Raw genomic sequence first — 13,576 nt, forward strand, 5'->3', positions numbered from 1 at the left:
TTCGTTCGCGCCCCCTTTTTAGCTGTAGCTATCCAGGCCAAGGAAAACTGACATTTTTAGCTGTAGCTGTCACGGTCAGTACAGTAATTTCATTCGCGCCCTCCTTTTTAGCTGTAGCTGAGACCGTTTTATTGAGAAATTTTGTCCAAATACCACCAAAATTTCGGAATTCAGAACTGCTGTTGCTCTCGCACAAAGAGAACCATTTATTTGGAGATTTTATCCGAACACAAAAAAAAATTGAAATTCATACTTGGTGGGGGCTTCTCACAGGGAGAAGACACCCTTCAAAAATTAGGGTATGCTGCTGGGTGTGGCGTGCACACGGTATTCTTTAGTAAAAGGCGAAAGAATAGTTCGCTTTGTGCTCACCACGCAGCTGCGTGCCTTTCACCCCATGCGCCACCCGCTCTTATGTAGCTCAGCTCCCCCGCACTCTCTGCCCTAGCCAGCCGAGGTGGGACTAAACGAAACCATTTGTGCATCCTCTGCTTGCCCTCCGCTGCCCCTGCCCGGCCCGTTCCCACGAACGCACTAGCAAAGCCCACGTGGTCTTGATTCGCTGTCAGCCCGGGAGCAGTGACGCAAACGGCCCAAAGCAGCTGTCCACGGCCGTCCTACGCGGCCTTTTCGCGATCGTGCGACGGCGCTTGCGCGTGGAAGAAAATCTGTCGCCGCCTCTTTTCGTTCATGCACGCTGTGCTTTGTTGTGTTGATGATCACGATCACCGGCCGTGGGAACGATGGTGCAGATATGTTCATGCTTAATTGTGTTCATCATGCAGAAACCCATGCACCGGGAAAAAAAAGCATTCATGTGTAGTCATTCCCGTCAAAAGGGCCATTCACTTTCTTGGTCAACAAGAATGGTCTGTTAGAAATTATTTTATGTGCATAGGAGAGATGAGCTTGAAATGCAGAAGCTGAAAATAAGATGACATCATTTTAGCTTGGACAGTTTGGATTATTTTTTGTCGCCCAAACTTATGTGCTGTTCATATACCCAAGCCCAGTGTTGCCCGCGACGGATATGCAGGGTCATATTTATTTTATGCGCTGAATAATCTAGTGCAGAAGTACAGTCACAGACGCAGTTTGACATATCTTGCTGATACATGACGGCAATCTTCTCTACATAAATCCACAGATAGCACGGTCCACACAAAAGGGATAGCAAACTAGATCACCGCGTGAAAGTCTGTTCTAAACCCCGAGCAGAGCTACTGCTGTTCATCCGCTAACCGAAATCGACCTCTCTCTTCGTGAGGACCTGCCGTACTTCCCATCCAATGGAGGACTCACGCTCCTCGATCCGCTGTCCACAGGTGAACGGGAGCGCAAGGGGGACTCGTCTCTGAATCTGCGCCTCGCAGGCCGAGGGGATGGAGACCTGTCAAAAGGTAGCAGGTTTGGCGTGTCATTAAGGGGCGAAGAATCTCAAGCCTGGCACCCAGGAGGCCAGGATGAAGATGCAAGGAGATGCGTACCTTGAGTAGCTTCGGCCACGGTAAGATGGACGGCCCCTTGGAGAAGGGGAGTGACATTGATCGTAAGACCGACCCCTGCTACTGCACGAGGTGCAAGCAAATAATGAACTGAGCGTTCTTGCACTTGGAGTTTAACTTATTACAAGGTACATGTGGTGCGAAGAGCAAACCTTTCTCTGGTTCTCATCTCAGCAGGCTTCTTTCTGTTCTCCTGTGCAAAAACAACTGCGACTTCTCTGCCAAGAATGACCTGTCCATCCATGTAGTATTTTGCGTCTGCAGCATCATCGGGATCAAAGTACTGGACAAAACCAAATCCCCGCGGCTCCCTGCAACAGACCCAACAAAGTAGAAAGATCATATCCATCCTTAAAAAGGGTTATTAAAAGCCTATAGTCCTGAGCAATATAACAAAAATTCTTCAAAGTAGTACACAGCAACCAAACAGTGTTTAACTTCCAATAGTCGAAGACACACACAGATTAAGTAAAACAAGTAAATAAGTGCACTCGCTGCTGACCTTGCACTTCATAAGAGTTCTAATACAGACTTCCAACTCTTCATGACGACTTGCAAATCTCTTAAACCTGTAACTATATCTTCCATTCTCTTCAATAGTGATCTTAGTTGCATTTGTATGTCTCTTAACTTGCAAGTCTCTATTTCTTCCATTCTCTTCAACAATAATCTTTAACTGCATGTTTCTTAACTTGCAACTTCTCTATCTTTCCTTCTCTTCAAGAGTACTCTTAACAAATGTCTTCAAAAGATTACTTCCACTGTTAATTCCAAGGGGTTGACAAAAGTATCTAATGTATGCTGATACAACTACATTGCAAAGAACTATCTTGCTAGGTGGATTATCCTATGACTACAGCGGCATGTGCTATCCTACAAAGCTCGAATAGCAAATATAAAAATGGCAGTATGTTACTCCAATAAAATTGCTAATATCTGCAGTTATAATGGACGATGAACAACAGTCTAAATAGAGTGCCTTACTGAGTATAGTAATCCCTTGGAATATATACATCTTTAAGACGACCAAACTGTGCAAATGGCCGGCGAAGGTCATCTGGCCTGCGTTCATAATTGATGATGAGTTAAAAAGGGCTAGGGGGAAAGAAGAAACCACATCACTTACATAGAAAGAATAAGAAACTGATAACCTACGAAACAGCCAAGATAGGAAGGAAGGAGAGAAGCGCACGGACAAAAGCCAGTTAAGCAGCAGATTGCAAGAGGTAACACATATGACTAATTGCCTATTCAAGGATGCATTCTGAAGTTGATTCCTATTGGTTAGTGCTGACCCCACATGGAAAGGCATGGGGTAACAACTAAAGATGGGTTTATTTTATTACTCCCTCCGATCCATATTAATTGTCGCAGTGTACTAAAGTTGCGACAATTAATATGGATATCACCAAGCTATATTCAAAACTAAATGTGTAGACTTAAAAACTACCTTAGTTGAACATGAATACACCCATGCTTCAAAATAGAATAAGGATAGAACGCCAAAGATGCATTTACAATATTTTCTGAATGTGTTGCACCTAGGTGAGTTTAGGTAAGAAATTCCACAAATATTACTATATACACAGCATGCTAGTATTGGCCTAGGAGGAAGTTTAGCTAACACATATGACGAATTGCCTATTCCTAGATGCATTTTGAAATTGATGCCTCATTAGTGCTGAATCTGCCACATGGAAAGGCACGGGGCAACAACCGAAGATGGGCTTATTTATTACCACCAAGCAATAAAGTAAACTAAATGTCTATATTATTAGACTTAGAAAACTATCCTAGTTGAAGATAAACACACATTTCTTCATCAAAATAAAATGAGGATAGAATGTCAGATATGCATTTACCATAGGTTCAACCAAGATGAGTTTAGGTAAGAAATTGCACAAATAAAAAAAATAGATGCTTGTACTAGCCTGGGAGGAGGTTCTGTGAAAACCTTACCTGCAGTCACGACGAAGGTTCCTGACCAAAAGACTGGTTGGGAGATCTCTACCCCGGCCATCATAACGATCACGGGGACTAGGGCTACGAGCCCTTCCCCTGTAGCCTCTTGGTGGCGGCGATGGACTGTAGCTGTAGCCTCTTCTCATGGTCTAGAATAAAACCATAAAGCATTATTACTAAAACAATTCCATGCACCACAAAATGACCATACTAGCCTACTTGTCCATACTTCATAAATCAACAACGTATGCACAATGAAGATTAAGCAAGTGATAATCTAACCATCAAGTACCAACTTCGAGGGACAATCTATGTTCAAACAGGGAGAAGATTGTGATGATACCTTCTCAAAACAGAATTATTTTGTCCAGTGTACAATATATCATCACTTCAGCATCACATTTTTTCTCATTAAAAATTCGATCATAATATATTGTTACATTTATGCAAACATTAGTTACTAAAGATGACACTAACACACAAGCTTGTACGTTTACATAATTCCCTTCCTAAGAATAACTCGTACTCCCTCCGTCCCAAAATAAATGACACTGATTTACTAAAGTTGCACTTAATCAGCGACATTTATCCAGAAAACGATTAGCCAGCACAACCCATATCATCTAAAACTATCAGGTCCGCAGGGTCAAATGTCGAACAGAAATTTGTAAGTATCTCTTAAAAGCAGAGATCAAGAAGACTTTCTCTAATCAACACAAGGGAATGACGAACGGGTGACAATGAAATAGCGGCTACCTCCACGGTTATTATAAGCATGAACGAACATGAACACTGGCACCGAAAAAAATCAGAGCAACAACTAAACGATATCACGCTGCCGCACCAAGAATTTGCTTCAGACCTACCCAGATAGCCTAACGACCCAACAGATCTGATACGCGATTACAACCGCCACCGATCATCAGCTTACATCTTGCACTAGGATCGTATCATGAGCGGAATCGTCAACCAGGACCGGCGATAATTTTGGAATATAAACTGCGTAAATTTCCTTTCCTAGGGTATCATAAGAAATCCGGAATCAGAAACACATCGCAGTGATTAGGGGAAACTAGCAGACGGATGATCACAGGCAACCAATCTATACCGAGCAAATCGAGCGAAGCTTTACCGCGGACAGGATGGATCGATCGGAGGGGCGGCGCCCGAGGGGAGGAGCAGGGAGAGGAGGAGATCAAGGTTCGAGCGTAGTCCGGAAGCTTCCCGACGCGACGGGGAGTGGGGCTGCCTTTATCGAGTGAGCCGATGTCGCGCAGGCGTTGGATCGGGACACCCGTCCTGGCCTGTGCGGTTGGACGGTGGTGGATGCAGTGGGCCGGGACCGTTTTGGATCATAGGTGGATGGGCTTCTCCCTCTCCATTTGTTGTTATTTCAGTTTGTGGCCGTTTACGTTTTGAACTTTCATAATTTTTAAGTATTTTTCTTCGAGAAACTGTTGAAAATTAAGGCCAAACAAAACAAAATAAAACGATGAAATCAAAAAAACAGATATTGAAAACGTAGAGAATTCAAGAGTGTAAAAAAATACATATAATGTTGAGTCTCGTATGACTTGTAAATTTTCTCCTTGACAACGGAAAAAATCAGTGTTCGAAGGGATATAAAGTTGGTGCTTTCCTCCACAAACATTTTATTGACAAAAGTATACATTAACCTTAATTAAAAAATCAGAACCGTTGGATGCCCCTTTTTTTAATGAAAGGGTATACATTAACCTTATAATTTTTTACATTGACACGTAGTTGGATTCTTGTCAATGAAATTTGCAAGCACATAAAAATATGTATGCATTGAAATATCTAGATCTAGATTGTTTTATCATTTTTTTTGACTTGAAAGCACTCCCTCCATTTCAAAGTTCTAGCTTTACTCTAAGTCATATTGAAATATTTTCATATAGGAGAAAGAAATTTAACGTCATATGTTTGACCAAGTCCATAAAAAAGTCGTAATAACTGCAACATCGAAGCATTGTAATGAATATAGCAGAAAGAAATTTGAAATTAATAAGGATCCTATCCGTCCAAAACACCTATGGTCGTCCAATCACTTGATATGAATAAGGATCCCTTTAGACCTAGGGATGATAACGAGGAGGTATTGCGACCTAGTTCCCATATCTGAGTGCCATAGGAGCACTAATATATCTTGCAAATTGTACTAGATCAGATATTGCATTTGCGATAAATTTACTGGTTCAACATAGTGCAGGTCCACTATGTTTCGAGTGCCATAGGGCAGGTGTAAATAATATCTTCGGATATTTACAAGGTACTAAAGATCTTGGTTTATTCTATCGAAAAAATCAAGACATGAGCCTCATTGGTTATACTGACGCTGGATATCTTTGTGATCCCCATAATGCGAGGTCACAAAGAGGGTTTGTATTTTTATATGGTGAAACTGCTATTTCATGGAAGTCAACAAAACAGACTTTGGTAGCAACCTCCACTAATCATTTTGAAATAATTGCATTATTTGAAGCCTCACGAGAATATGTATGGCTTCGTAGAATGATAAACCATATTCAGACGTCATGTGGAATCGGTTAATTAGAATCACCTACGTTGCATGTGTTGCCCAAATGCATATGGGATATATTAAAAGTAATATCACATGACTTATCTCCCCAAAACTATTTTTTTCCTCATCAATTACAGAAAGATGAAAAAATTAACATTTTGCAAATAAAATCTCATGAAAATATTGTAGATTTGTTCACTAAGTCTTTACCACGAGCAACATTTCAAAAGTATGTTCATGGCATTGGTATGAGATGACTACAAAATTTGCAAAATTCAGGGGGAGAATTTTCCTAGAAATAAACTTATGAGCTTCCCAACAGATTTCTCATGTAGTTTTGAATGAGATAATTAATTATCCTAACAATATATATTAAATTCTAATTGTTTTCCTTATATTTTTCACACAAAAAATCAAAAAACATAGACAGTATAAGATCAAGGACTCTTGAAGTTAGAAGATCAAGACAATTAACAAAATGCAAGATTTTTCAGCACTCAAGACAACAAAGATTACTAACAGCGTTGTCTAAGGGGGAGTGTTAGAAATAAAATATCTTTATATTTAGCCTAATTAGGCAATTAGCATATTCCTTAGAATATTCTATCTAGCAGTTAGAATATTGGTTGTGCCCATACGCTGTGTCTCTCAAACCGTTGCCGTACCTTTTCTAAACATCGCGATTATTGTAACCGACATGTATTCATGACCGTTCAAGACATATAAATATCAGCAGTCACTACCAATGAAATCACTCCATTTACTTCAATCTTATTTTTCTTTCTCAATAAAAAAGAAGAAGAAGGTATAGATACAAACCCAAAGTAGAAGTGCGTCTTACAGGTGGTAATAAATAAACCGGCTTTGCTACACCTACGTACAAGACCTACGTAAACCTACGTGACAACTGAGTTGGCGTGGTTTAGTTGGAACAAAAAGTGGGCCGGCCCCCACCCACGAGAATCAGGTGGAGGTGGGGGGGGGGGGGGAGAGAATTAGATTAGAGGAAGTTATGTAAGAGTGCGTAACCATCTTATTGTAAATAAAGTCAGGCAGGAGTACATCGTGTAGGGATCCAAGCGATGGAGATGGAAAGGTCCAGAATGGCCACAGAATGCGGCACCCGATCGGGACGTCGTTTGCGGTCGATGTGGTAGTACCAACGACCTATGCCACCATCTTCCCTCCACGTATGTCAAACAAACACTCCATCGACACGCTGCACAGTACGAGACATAACTGACAGAATCCGGCAGGTGACGAACTTTGTAGAGCGAAAAGCTCTGCCTACTTTTCGTAATTTCGTACTGCAGTCTACACCCACGAACTCCGTAGCACGAGAGGTAAACTAGAAGACGCACGAGGCGTGGCCAACATGGCAGCACGAAAATCTTCACCCACGTTTCATAAAAAGGAAGTACTATATTTTTTGAAGGATAAAACAGAGAAAAAGTTTAATGATGCATGTCAAGGAGTACTAGTAGTAGTGAATATGCAGTCATGCCCAGATTACGCACAGCTTTGCATACCCATGTGAGCTTTTCGTGCGCGAGATTCTCGGAGCCGCGTAGTTCATCCGGGCAAAGCCATTGCTCTTTTTCCCTTCTCTGTTTTCTGTTGTCGAGGAAAGTCATGTCCAGAATATGTAGCCATGCTCTTTTTTTAATTCTTTTTTTTTTGAACGGAATTCTCTTTTCTTTTTTGCGAGTTGGGCAGAGCCATCGGACATCTGGAAAGTGCATGCACGCCTAACTGCACTTCTTTACTGCAGTTTTTTTTTTCACTCCTTCCAAAGGAGAATCTCAAGACGGTGGTGTCTCAAGCTCACGACGTAAAAAAGAAAAGGGACACGCGCGCATACACACACGCCAGAAAAGAAAGCCGGCCTACCGATATTCTTCTCCCTTCTTTCCCTCGAGCTTCCGTGCGAGTGCGACCGTGAGTGCGCCCTCAGCCGTTACAGCGGCTGCTCCTCCCTCCATATCTTCCTCACATCATACGCTCGCTCCCCTGCATCTTCATCTTCAAACACCGACTTTATCTCGCAACATGCCGTTGATTGGGCCCAGAAATTACTCCTCCCCATAAACACCTTGTACACTCTATCAGCACACACCAAACAAAAAAGAGGCAGTCCAGGACACCGCACAGCACAGCACAGCTTTTCCTTTTTAGCATACTCCGCGCGTGCTTGCGTCCTCCAGAGTTGAGAAGGCTCGCGAGGCGCCCGCCACAGCTCCCGTCGCCCCCCCAGCCCCAGGAAGAGCGAGGAGCAAACCGGGATCGGTCCTCCTTGGCGCCGCCAAGCCGGTGATTCGGTGGCCGATCAAGGTACGCTTCTCCCACGATTTCCCCTTCCCGTGGATGCTCTCGCGTTCCTCTTCTTTCTTCGGATTAGGTTTCCCTCCAAAGAAAGAAGAAAAGGATTTCTCTCTTGCTTGCTGCTGCTGATTGATGTCTCTAGGACTAGGGCGCGTGCCGTCGGCGCCTTCCTTCCTCCGATCGGAATCTCTCCCTCGTCGAATTCTTGGATTGGACCCCTTCTGCTGATTTCCTTCCGATGGCCGTTGCCGATTTGCCACAAAGTAGCAGTAGAGTGTTCTCCACGACACGATCCAGCTTACTAGTATTTCGGTTTATGCTTCATGACGCTTTTGCGTCTTCTCTGTTTTCCCCCTTCAGGCTCCAGTCCACAGCTAAGCGAATTTTAACCTAGTTGTCTGCCACCGTTTGGTTCCTTATACTTTGATGAAAGAAGCTGATCATATTTATTTTTTCGTTAGATTGCACAATCTTATCGAGGCTGTGAACTTATGCGTCAGCACTAATTTGTAAGGCTTTGAATTGTGGCGATTTCAATCATGTTTGCGCTCTTGCCAAGGATGGCGGTTGGTGAATGGTTGCGCCCCATGCCGGCGTCATCCTAGTCTTCGCCATACACAAAGTTAAACGACTTTGGAAGGATATCCAATCTTAGTCGTCAGTCGTCACACATAAAGTGAAGGACTTCGGAGTGGATATTCAATGAATAATTCGACTGCTTCGTTCCAAAAATGATAATTCGGGTACTACTTCGTTCTAGAAATAACAATTCGAGTATTCTGTAGCTAGATGTTTCAGGTTCACCAATCATCCCTAGCCATGTTTTTTGTGTGCATCGAATCCGTCTTACTACATATGTTTACAGAGGGAGTATGTATCTCGCAGTTATATATGAAGTTTTCAGTCCATGTCTTCAAACATACACATCACCAATTAAGTTAGTGCCGACGATGCCTCTTTTTTTTCCTGTCAATTGTGCCGACAAACCCTTGTGATTGGACAGCGATTAATGTGTCAGATTATGAGAAACATCTCGTCTGACCGACCGCGACGCGCCTCGCTATCTTCCCTTCTCCTCCACACGTCTCCTGCTGAAAATTCTGTCTAATTTATGTCGACAATACGCAGTTCGGTAGTACAGTAGTACTGAATTACTGTACCGGTACGTACTATCGCACATACTGATACGTACATCTCTGAATTTTGGCAGGTGTTTGTGGAGGAGGATCATACAAGTCGATCGGACGCTGGGAGGATGTTGAGCACAAGATTGCAGGGATGCAGCAGCGTTCTCCTGCTCGTGTTCCTCCTCGTCGCCAACGCGTCAGGTACATGCGTATTGCGCAGCGTTTGCTTTCGGGTTGGTTCGGTGGTCGCTCGCTTTCTACTTTCCATTATTGAGATTCCTTCCTAGTGTGACCTTGAAACGCATCGACATGAAAGTGTAGAGTAGACTTTTATATATGCTGCGAACAAACACATTCTGGCTTGCGGTTGCTCCGCGATCATTTTCAGGTTCTTGAACCCTTGAGTGAAAATGCCCATACTGCATCTTCGTGTAGTGTAGAACCGCATCTTTGCACGGAGACTGTAAAGCTGAAAAAAACCTTTGTACTAAGAAAATTGCAGGACACTATCACACTTGGACACGTCAAAACTTTGCACGTCAGTAAGCGTATAAACCACGTATCTGACAGACCTGGCCAACATGTCAGGTAACATGTGTCATATGTTTTTGCAGAAAGACCCCTGCCACTATATTTAATCATAGACATGTCCTGACCCCTGTCACTATATTTAATCATAGATAAGGACACTATCACACTTGGGCACGTCGTGACGGATAGTCAGTACCAGTTCAGAGTCTAATTGTTGCAAAAAGGGCTAACAGTATAGACCACGTATCTGACAGACCTGGCCCGCATGTCAGGTAACATGTGTCATATCTTTTTGCAGAAAGGCCCTTGCCACTATATTTAATCATGGGAAATTCTAATGAGCCACGCAGCACTAGGCCATTCATGTGCGACGGCTTGCGTCCAGGGCTGCATGTATGCACTTTTTTTATGTAGTTACTATCCAATATTTAATGAAATTTTATTTATATAAAATATAGAGTAGACATGCGTGCTTGCCCAAATCTTCTACCTCGTACTGGTATCATTACAATATTTTTTTGAATTTTAAAAATGATTTATCTCACAAACCAATAATTTGATTGAAGATCCGTTTCCACCACTATGTTCGTCTCGACGAGGACTTCAAAACAAGATCCTATATTTACATGTTTTTGATGAAAAAATTTCATGCGTTACCGGTTGCCACAATTACATCATCATAGTTGTCATATTACACATGTACAATTGTCATAAAAGTTATACATAATTACAGGAATATTAATATATTTTTAAAGCATTACAGTGCTATCTAAAGCTATAGAGTGCGCATTAAATTGGTAAAAAAAGATAAAAAATGCACAAGTACCATGCTTCAAGTTTTTTAATGGTTTATGTTGTTCTTCATCAAGCTCACACTCAAGATAATTTAATTTGACAACTAAGTGAATAATAATGTGACAAGTAAGTAACAGTAATATGGCAAGTACTGATAATTTTTTTTTATCAAAACATGTTAACATGGAATCTAGCTTTAAAGATCTCATCATGAAAAAGCAACTGTGAAAAGGATCATTAATTGAGATAACGATTTGGGAGATAAATATTTTTGAAAATGCAAATTAAAAGAATATTTGATGATGTCATACTTGTGTATTCTTCATGCATGGAAGAAATAGAGGAGAGGGAGCCGCCGCATCCAAAGAACCTATGATCTCTCGATCGAACTAACACGACCCTGCCACTACACCAACCAGCCTGCTTTGACCATACAAGGATACTACAGCTTTATAACATCGTAAGTTTAAACAATTAAAAAAAGGAAAATGACCAGACAAGATTTCTTTAATGTTTTTTCAGACTTCGTTATTGTTCGGTTTTTCATGTTTTTCATTATTTTTCATTTCTTTTTTCCATAGTTTAGTATGCAGTTTGTTTTAATAAAACACAACGAACATTATTGTACAATTGTTTACATTGCAAATGGGCCTTGCCGCACGTTTAGTAATGTAATAATTCGAAGGTATTTTTATATTGAATAATGTTTAATATATATATTAAAGGATGTGATGAACATTTTCTCTGGACATCTGCGAGAAAAGTAATTATTTGGAATTTTTTTTTATCTTTTTCAGATCTGGTATTTAAATAAGATAATTTATATTGAAAAAAGCTCAGATTTTCTATTTGTTACTAAAATAGAAATATGAAATTAAAAAAGAAGATTATTATTTTATGTTAAATATACATTGTTTTGCCAACTATTGTGGTAATGCAAAAAATCATGGTAGTAAACAATTTTTAAAACCGTACAAATATATTTAAAACTGTACAAAAATCATGGTAGTAAACCATTTTTAAAACCGTACAAAAATCATTTGCACCTTGCAGGAATAGCATCAACATTACAGTGATCCGCACATGGTATAAAGCCGATACAGAGCTAGACGCACAAACAAACATTAAGAAATTTGTCAAGGCGGTTGAGATCCGTCTTCATCCCTAATTTCCCAAGTTTGCTGGTTGTGTTCTCGATTATTCTAGAGTCCTTCGAACTGTTTGTATTGAATATGATGTTCAATATATATACTCCTATTACTTAAATACTTCAGCATGCATGCACCAATTTTGTGACACATGAATCAGATTGTGAACGTGAACCTGCAATTTCCAGCATTTCCGGGCTTCTCTGTTGCCCAACGATTTTCACCTGCTTGTTTCTGCATTGCGATATGCATGCAGGCACCTTGTCTGAAGAACAAGAAGTGGAAGAGAGCAGGAGGCGGTCGCTGGCGACGGGGCTGTTCTGCGTGGCGCAGCAGGGCGCCGACCCGACGGCGCTGCAGACGGGGCTCAACTACGCGTGCGGCCCCGGCCACGCCGACTGCGGCCCGATCCAGCCCGGCGGCAAGTGCTACAAGGCCAACGACCTGCCGGCGCTCGCCTCCTACGCCTACAACGACTACTACCAGCGCAACGCCGCCTCCGGCGCCAGCTGCAACTTCAGCGGCACCGCCATCACCACCCCCAACGACCCCAGTAAGCACACCACCCCACACACCATCTTCTTCTTCTTGTTCCCGGCCGGCGGGCTCTGATCCTTCCCTCCCCGTGGTTCCTCGTTTGCAGGCTCCGGGCAGTGCGTCTTCGCCGGAAGGTGAGCGCGTGTACTGTTTTCCATGGCGCATGGCGCACCACCGTATCCTCCAACGAAGTTCAGAACTGACATGTGTAAGCGTTGACGTGCAGCTCCATGGCGGGAGGCTCCAACAGCACGATGCCGGGGGCGAGCGCCCCTACCAGCCTCTTCCCGCCGTCGACGTTCACGCCGGGCTTCGGGGGGAGCCCCGCCAGCTCCTTCAACCCTGTGGACGATGCGGACAGCGTCATGGCCGGCGCTCGCCGGGCGCTCTGCGTGCTGCTGCTCCTGCTGCCGCTCTTCTTCTTCTGATCGATGCCTCCGGTCCACTGTAAATTTTGCTCCATGGCATTCGTTGCAATTTACGTACGCACTAGAGAATATTACTATCAGGTTACATGAGAGGGAGGAACTCTAGAGTGTCATCATCTTTACATGTTTTTGTTCTTCAAGAAGTAAACCATCACTTGGTGTACATGTTAGCTCGGATCTTCTATAAACCAAACTATACTACTACATGTGAAGGGTGTTTTTTTCAGGTGATCCTGGTTATACGGACCAGGGACATGGGGAGAAAATTATACGGACTTGGAATAGAAAAGTTTATCCGGTGTCGGCTATCCGTAGGAGTGCCCGCTTTAAGACTGCTAAGAAATTCTACGATGAAAGATGAGAGGAATTTTTTGAAATAGCAGAGGTCTACGCGACTTGGCTAAAACAAGATTCCTCGCTGACGCCACGGTGGAGCATCAGTTAGACTTTATTGCCGTTCTAGAGACAGGGAGAGATAAGTTCTCTTCTCAGTTTCTGAGTGCTTTTTCCGCAGGGATTGATTTTGATGGGCATTGTCTACCTCTAAGAGGAAGATCCGGAGGGATCTTACTTGGAGTCAGATGTGACACACTCCAGGTTAGGGAAGTAGTGTTTGGCGATTTTGCGGTCAAATTCAAAATTACATCCAAAATGGATGGTTTTAGGTGGGCTCTAG

The 13,576-nt window shown here is 42.6% G+C and overlaps 2 protein-coding genes, 1 long non-coding RNA gene and 1 pseudogene across 4 annotated transcripts; 2 read left to right on the plus strand and 2 right to left on the minus strand.

Moving 5' to 3' along the window:
* Positions 1 to 270: 270 nt before the first annotated feature.
* Positions 271 to 381, minus strand: LOC123433644 (annotated as a pseudogene).
* A 650-nt stretch (positions 382 to 1,031) lies between these two features.
* Positions 1,032 to 4,705, minus strand: LOC123425165 (serine/arginine-rich SC35-like splicing factor SCL33). Of its 2 annotated transcripts, none has more exons than XM_045108846.1 (6): positions 4,600 to 4,705; positions 3,465 to 3,616; positions 2,490 to 2,567; positions 1,658 to 1,816; positions 1,488 to 1,568; positions 1,032 to 1,390 (listed from the first exon to the last, which is right to left on the minus strand). In XM_045108846.1, the coding sequence occupies exons 2-6, from the start codon at positions 3,611 to 3,613 to the stop codon at positions 1,231 to 1,233; spliced, it is 627 nt and encodes a 208-aa protein (XP_044964781.1). In that variant the 5' UTR covers positions 3,614 to 3,616; positions 4,600 to 4,705; the 3' UTR covers positions 1,032 to 1,230. The 2 variants fall into 2 exon arrangements, with proteins under 2 accessions (XP_044964781.1, XP_044964783.1); XM_045108848.1 differs by lacking the exon at positions 4,600 to 4,705 and adding an exon at positions 4,334 to 4,427.
* A 3,204-nt stretch (positions 4,706 to 7,909) lies between these two features.
* On the plus strand, positions 7,910 to 13,104 carry LOC123425169 (glucan endo-1,3-beta-glucosidase 4-like). The gene is made up of 5 exons (XM_045108851.1): positions 7,910 to 8,343; positions 9,545 to 9,662; positions 12,192 to 12,488; positions 12,579 to 12,606; positions 12,699 to 13,104. The coding sequence occupies exons 2-5, from the start codon at positions 9,590 to 9,592 to the stop codon at positions 12,898 to 12,900; spliced, it is 600 nt and encodes a 199-aa protein (XP_044964786.1). The 5' UTR covers positions 7,910 to 8,343; positions 9,545 to 9,589; the 3' UTR covers positions 12,901 to 13,104.
* Positions 9,671 to 10,445, plus strand: LOC123425170. The gene is made up of 2 exons (XR_006621790.1): positions 9,671 to 10,049; positions 10,142 to 10,445. It is a non-coding gene; the product is annotated as an uncharacterized LOC123425170 (long non-coding RNA).
* Positions 13,105 to 13,576: the final 472 nt, after the last annotated feature.

The sequence above is a fragment of the Hordeum vulgare genome, chromosome 2H, assembly GCF_904849725.1.
Source record: "Hordeum vulgare subsp. vulgare chromosome 2H, MorexV3_pseudomolecules_assembly, whole genome shotgun sequence".
NCBI classification, from domain to species: domain Eukaryota; kingdom Viridiplantae; phylum Streptophyta; class Magnoliopsida; order Poales; family Poaceae; genus Hordeum; species Hordeum vulgare.